At 43.0% G+C, this 6,705-nt stretch overlaps 1 protein-coding gene across 2 annotated transcripts; it reads right to left on the reverse strand.

Moving 5' to 3' along the window:
* Positions 1-1,658: 1,658 nt before the first annotated feature.
* LOC136951302 (P2Y purinoceptor 4-like) lies at positions 1,659-5,075 on the reverse strand. 2 transcript variants are annotated; one of them, XM_067245645.1, is made up of 3 exons: positions 4,963-5,075; positions 3,153-4,015; positions 1,659-2,017 (listed from the first exon to the last, which is right to left on the reverse strand). In XM_067245645.1, the coding sequence occupies exons 2-3, from the start codon at positions 3,996-3,998 to the stop codon at positions 1,760-1,762; spliced, it is 1,104 nt and encodes a 367-aa protein (XP_067101746.1). In that variant the 5' UTR covers positions 3,999-4,015; positions 4,963-5,075; the 3' UTR covers positions 1,659-1,759. The 2 variants fall into 2 exon arrangements, with proteins under 2 accessions (XP_067101746.1, XP_067101747.1); XM_067245646.1 differs by having other exon boundaries at positions 1,770-1,914.
* Between the last annotated feature and the right edge of the window lie 1,630 nt (positions 5,076-6,705).

The following is a 6,705-nucleotide window of genomic DNA, read 5'->3' on the forward strand; positions in this document are numbered from 1 at the left end:
CATAAGGTATTGTTGATTAAACAGCTGAGATCATTTTATAGACAAATAAACACATTTTATAGACAGAGAACAAAAATTATTTTTTGTTTCTTCATTGGAACATCACCATTGTGTGTTATTCATCCCAATGAAATACTAGTTGCAGGTCTATAACTTCAGTCCACAAAGCACAAGACTAACAGAATATACAGCAACTTGGCTGTGTTGGTCAGAGATGTGTTGACAGCATAGAGTTAATATAACTAGAGGAAGCAACTTTTGTCTTCCAAGATGGCGTCCCCATTTATTTCTATGAAAAGTGCTCAGTGGCGCAGTCAGGCAAGCGAGAGTACGAAATTGGACCGCGCCATCTTTCCACTTCCGACTTTTCCGGTCTAGCTTTAAACATTGGCTCTTTTTTTCCCTAGCTCCGAGACCTCGTGCACGCTTGCAACTAGCTGTGCACGTCATACTTTGCGACAACCAGTCGCGAGCATAGATTTATGGTTGCGAGCGTGTGAGCTAAACCATTGCAGTGGCAGAATGGGGTACAAGTCCGATAAGAATCAGAGACATGATGCAAACTTTACGGAAATGTATGCTGTATAGTATTCCTTTCACTTGTTTTTTAGAAATAGGCTATAGGGCTAAATATAGGGCTATTCTAGATGGAACTCATCACATATGTTGTTTTTTTTCTTCGTGATTTGAGTATGATTTCCAACGCATTGTATCGGATTAAATAAACTGTTAACATGAACACTTAGCTCCGTCGTTGTTCTCGCCAGGCAAAGAAAGCTTAATAGTTATTTTTGTAACAGAAATCTTCCATAATGCAGACTTACCATAGCTTACTGTCAACTTTATATTCAAACGAAATGCCACGAAAATCACACTCCCTTCAATTTAACATCAGTGTAGAAATGTGGCCTGTGTTTTATATGTTCAACCTAGGTTTGGGCCTATTAATGGATATAACGTGATCTAACAAGACTTGGTAATAATGTAATAAATTGAGAAGTGTGTCTAAAATATAATCTACTTTATTGAGGGTGCCTTTGAAAGGGGCATATTAATAGAACTATATTCAAGACGTTTCCATCAGATATAAGTGGGGGTGAAACAGAGTCACTGAGGACCTTCATTGTCCCACAAAAGCAGTCTGGCTTTGACACGATCAAAAAAAGAATAGTGTGTTTAACAAAAGCTTCTGAAGGCAAGACTAATATTATTTAAATATATATATCATTTCCTTTGTGGCTATCAGTTAAAGTACTATTAATCTTCGTCTTTGCTCCAGATAGACATGTCATCAATCTATGCTCACGCTTAACATAATATAATATTTGCCATCATGTCATGAACGTTTTTACGAAAAATCAAATCTATTTTAAAATAACGGGAATAAACTATATTAACAACATTTCATGTATGTGTGACAACCATTTGCTAAACTTGCTACAACAGGACAGGCAACTCAAGCCATTTCTTTCAGCTCCAGGTAAATCGGCTATCGGCCAATGTGAACTTTTGTGCTCGTGCCCTGTTAGTATCCGCGTGCACATTTGCCGGCAACTTTTATTGACGTAAGCAAATAAATGGGGTGCTAGTTTACCCATTTCGGATTGGTTTCAAACTTAGCAAAAATCAGGAAAATTTCTTCTATGAAAAGCTAGTAGTATGAGCCAGGTTCGAGAATCAAACAAAAATTATTGGGGGAGATAGTTTTGTAAATGTTGACTGGAGTTAATAGAATAAAAACGACCGGAAGAGTCGGAAGTCAAACACGAAATGCAATACCACCTACATCCACCGGGGCCGTTGCTTCAAGCCGAGGGGCGAGGGGTGGGGGCTTGGTTGACAGGGCCACGTTCGCACTTCCTGGTAACCTAGGCGATGTCTTCATCTTAGTGAGGTTGCTACGGACATCCTGTCCTGCCAGGAAGTACAGGATGGGGTCAAGGCAACTGTTGGCACTTGCTAGGGGGCGTGTCACTTTGTAGGCTATGCTGGATGCTTGCAGGAGCTCACAGCTTACCTGGGGGGAGGTACACATACGCATAATGTAAGACATACGATACACACCAACAGGAAGACTAAAGGCTCTCACAGGCTTCTACAGAACTAATCTAACTCAAAACACATTTTAAAACACATAGGGCCTCATGTACGTACATTCGCAAACGTAGCGTTATTAGCGCCATGGCCAACCCGCAGATTGCGCACGCTGTGATACTTCAGTTTACGTCGTATTCACGAAACCTGCAGGTCATCGGGTAATCAGCGCCTTTCTCCGCCCACTATACCGTACATTGCGAGCATTTAAACGCGCAATTGAATGGGCCTCCTTCTCTCTTTCTATCATGGATCAGCCACCAAAGTCAAAATATCGATGATTGTTTGAAATTATCCTGATGCCAATATTTGTAATGTAGCGAGGAGTTGAACGCTGAGTCGGAGACCTGATGTAATCTTTGATTTCTTCCAGTAACTGTAATATTGCATGGCTGCTTAATCTGTAACGCGTAATGATTCGTGTTCACTCAACTCAAAAAGTGTGATCCTATGGCAAAAATCCTTTGGCCTATGTCTTCGTCTTGCTCGGGTTACGGCTGCCATTTCAAAAGGAGGCATATGCGCATCCTGGTTTACGCCTGCTTTTAACAGGCATGGCATTTTCACCGCAGAATAGAGGTGCGCTTTCACAGGCGGTTTTTGTATGCATACCGCGGAATACATAATTAGGCGCACTTTACGCATCCCCTCCCATCTCTTTATGGGAAACTCCCACTTTCTACTTGACCCTCTGTAACGGTGTGAAAACCATGAAACTCCTCAGGTATTTAGAAGGCCACCCCGTCAACAAAGAGTTACCTTTTCTTTGGCGTAGTTGGTAGTGGTAGCGCTTGGAAAGTCAGAGGGCGAGCGTTCGAATCCCGCGACAGGCAGTCTGCGCTTTTACCTCAGTGCGGCATATTTGTACATACCTCGCTATGGTTTTACACCCAAATTGCTAAACAAATACGTGGGTGCAAAAGCGTTAGTACATTAGGCCCATAATGTCTGATTTGACGTCTGACAGGAAAAAAATCATTTGTAGTGTGACACACAACCAGAGCACCACACATTACTTTTGCTCGGCTTGGCTGTGAACACAAAAGCTGTTCCCTCACCTGTGCTGAGTTGACCTGCCTCAGGTACCTAAAGGAGTAGTACAGGCTTCTGGTGAGGTGGAAAGGCAGGAAACAGAGCATGAACGCCACCAGGACAACAATGATCATCTTCACCGACTTCTGCTTGGACCTGTGGGCCGCCAGGCCTCCCATTCCCCCTTCCCCCGAGCCGCCCCCCCAACCGGGCTCCAGCAGCTTCCGCACCATCAGCCCGTAGCACACCATCACCACCATGAAGGGCAGGGCAAACATCAGGCCCGACACCGCCGAGCTGTACAGCAGGAAGTCGTCGAAGAGCTCGGGGCTGGTCGTGTCGTAGCACACCCTCTCCGAGCCGTTGTCCCGCGTGCGTGAGAAGTAGAGGACGGGCGCCTGGCAGAAGAGCACGCACGCCCACACCGCCACGGAGACCAGGCGGGCGCGGCGGGCACTCACCCAGCGCAGCGAGCGGACCGGGTGGCACACGCCCAGGAATCGGTGGAGGCTGATGCAGCAGAGGAACAGGATGGAGCCATACAGGTTGGCGTAGAACAGGAAGCGTATGAGCTTGCAGAGGGGTTCGCTGAAGGGCCAGTCGTTCTCGTCTGCATAGTAGTAGATGAGGAAGGGCAGGGTGAAGATGTATAGGGTGTCACAAACGGTCAGGTTGAACATGTAGATGGTCGAGGGGTTCCAGCGCTTGATGCGGAACACTATCACGTACATGGCGGTGGCATTCAGGGCTAAGCCAATCACAAACACCAGAGCGTAGCTGACAGGAAGGAGGATGTATTTGAAGTTCTCCTCGAATTGGCAGTACATACTCTCATTGGAGGTGGCGTTGCTGTAGTTGGAAGAAGCCGCCATCTTGGTTGGAAATACACCTAAAGAAATTGTAGTCAAACCAGTTTTGGGAAAGGCAAATATTAGGTATGATGGGCATAGATGTGAATAGTAAATACAGACACACACCCTGTATATAAATATGTTTCTAATCTCAAGTCAGTCACATCTCAGAAGTAAAGATATCATAATTTGGAGTATGGAGCACAACACTCAAAGAAGCAAATAACTTATCTGAATTAAAATAGTTTAGGATGTTACACTAGCTCATAAAGTTCATGCCCAAATAAGATGCCAAGCATGGGCTGACACACACTCACTCCAGACACAGTGGATTTGAATAAGATCCTACTTCCCTAAATACCTTTAAGTCCTGGTTGAGCGAGAGAGAGAGACTTCAGATTGTTATGTAACAACATAATAACATAATCGTAAATGATAGGTGTCAGACCTGTTAGAAATGATTTCATGAAACTATCCACTATGTCCCATGAGTACGTTTATCAATTTACCAATACAAAGGATTAAATATTGTACTGATGCTGGAATTGAAGATACGCACACGCAGACACCCACATACACACATAAAGACACAAACTAACAAACACTAAACAAACCCAATATCACCAGCACACACAGTATGTAGACAAATACACCAAAATAGATACACAGCATGTCCCCAGACAGGCCGACACAACAGACTGGGATTTCATTGAAAATAGCTTTCCAAACCTCGGGGCTTGGAATGAGGTAAGAACATTTTAACTCAAAGCAGACATTTCAGCTATTTCTCTCCCTCCCTGTTTCATTCCCTCATCCCAAACATTTGTTGGAAGAAGACTTTCTATTCGAGTGAACTGATAAGAGTATGTGTTAGTGTTTACAACTGCTTCCAAAGCCTGCCCACAGACAAAACCCACAAAAAGTTATGCTGTTCTGAATGTTCGGAGCAGTGAAATAAATGTGTTACAGATGAACAATTACTCACCCTCCCAGTGTGTGTACGATCACTTTCTTCTCATAGTGGTTGTGTAAGGTAATCATTTTGTGCACTGTGTCTTCATGCTTGTTTCTAAGTGTGTGTGTGTGTGTGTGTGTGTGACTGCTTCCTTAAGCTATTTGACTAAAAGAGAGATCAGTTTAGGTGTAGGCAAGTTTGACTAGCTGTGACATGCACACACCACACACACCCATACAACAAGCCAAGCCTGGGGCACAGTTATTTTGTCCTCTACAGTTCAGCTTTAACCTGCAATGGATCTCAAAAGAGGTTTCTTAGCAAACTAAAAACACAGAATGAATGTTTGGATTGGGAGCTTCATGTTCCTATAAAACAGGATCTATGTTTTCATCGATGTATTAATTCTTTTAAATTATAGCTTCAAACACTGTGCGCATGTCATTTACACACTCACGCCCTTGTTAGCTTCAACCCATTGTCTTACCTGAGTGTAATGTACAGTCCACTGGTTCTCCAGAGAGTAGACCATAAATGACTTGATTGGTTGACTGATTCACGATCAGATCTCAATGTAATGCAGTCCAATGAACGCCGGCCATTTCTTTGTGCCAGAGCTGAGTTTGGTGTGAGGCAGAGGTGTGGGATTGTTTGTACGTGGTGGCGTGTGTTTGTGTGTGAGACGTGACAAGGGAAGGCAAAGAAAGTGGGATTAATGTCTTACCCGCTCTAAAAACACAGTTCATTAATGATTGCAAGGCCTATAATCTTAACCCACTCCCCACGCTTGTTCTCTACAGTCAATCAGTCTGTCAAAACTGAGCACCATCCCCAAAACATGCAAATCAACATGGGTGTGGGTGCAGGGGGTAGTGTTGGGGGGGAACTGCCTCATCATTCGTACTGTGTCGCTCACCAACATTGTACAGTACAGATTACAGTACAAATTGCCAGAGATGCCCACTCATTACATGGAATTGAGGCATTTTGATCCTAGACTTCTTTAATCATTTATTAAACATTAGGACCTCATTAGGGTTGCAGCCCCTTACTAACCTTGCTGGGATATACATAAACCTAGCATTTTACCAGGTTGGGTAGTAGTGGGATTAGTTCACATTTTCTTGTCACTGTTGTAGTGTAGTTAAAGTGTGCATTAGTTACAGATTACATTACAATTGGATGGGATTGATCATATATATATATATATATATATATCTATGATCAATTTATATATATCTATGGGATTGATAGCCAAAAATGTTTTAACTGTGATGTACAAAATCATTATTTCCGGCATTTTAATCAAATAACAATTGCCTTCGTAAAAAAGCAGGATATCTTGACGGACATCTATATATCTGGGATTGATTAGCTTTCATATTTATTTATTTACGGTACTACAGATAATATCGATGTTTCCTTGATCGACTGCGGTTTCTTGTTGCTATGCAGGTCCAAGGACGCAGACAGCTATCTGTTTGTCATGCAAACCGTCCTACAATCATGTTCACTTCCATGTTTAATAGCATTCACTATACCAGTTTCTTTACAGCCCTGAACTAACGTTATTATGATTTGGTTCCTTTGAAAGTCCTATGTGTGTAAAAGCTTTGTAGACAAAGATTAATATGACCTTATGAATGATGATGAGATCCTAGTAATGCCTAAACAGTCCTGACTTGTCTTGTCTTCCATCACCGCGGAGTGGCGCTGACGGGCTTAATTTAGAGGGATGCCCCGTTATTTTCCCCCATCCGTGGCTTGCTTGTT

Source organism: Osmerus mordax, chromosome 11, assembly GCF_038355195.1.
Source record: "Osmerus mordax isolate fOsmMor3 chromosome 11, fOsmMor3.pri, whole genome shotgun sequence".
In the NCBI taxonomy this organism is placed as follows: domain Eukaryota; kingdom Metazoa; phylum Chordata; class Actinopteri; order Osmeriformes; family Osmeridae; genus Osmerus; species Osmerus mordax.

Excerpts from the sequence above, each read along its gene's own strand:
- LOC136951302 (XM_067245645.1), bottom strand. The coding sequence starts at position 3,998 with ATGGCGGCTTCTTCCAACTACAGCAACGCCACCTCCAATGAGAGTATG. Across the intron at positions 2,018-3,152 it reads GGCAGGTCAACTCAGCACAG|GTAAGCTGTGAGCTCCTGCA; the intron begins GTGAGGGAACAG and ends ACCTCCCCCCAG.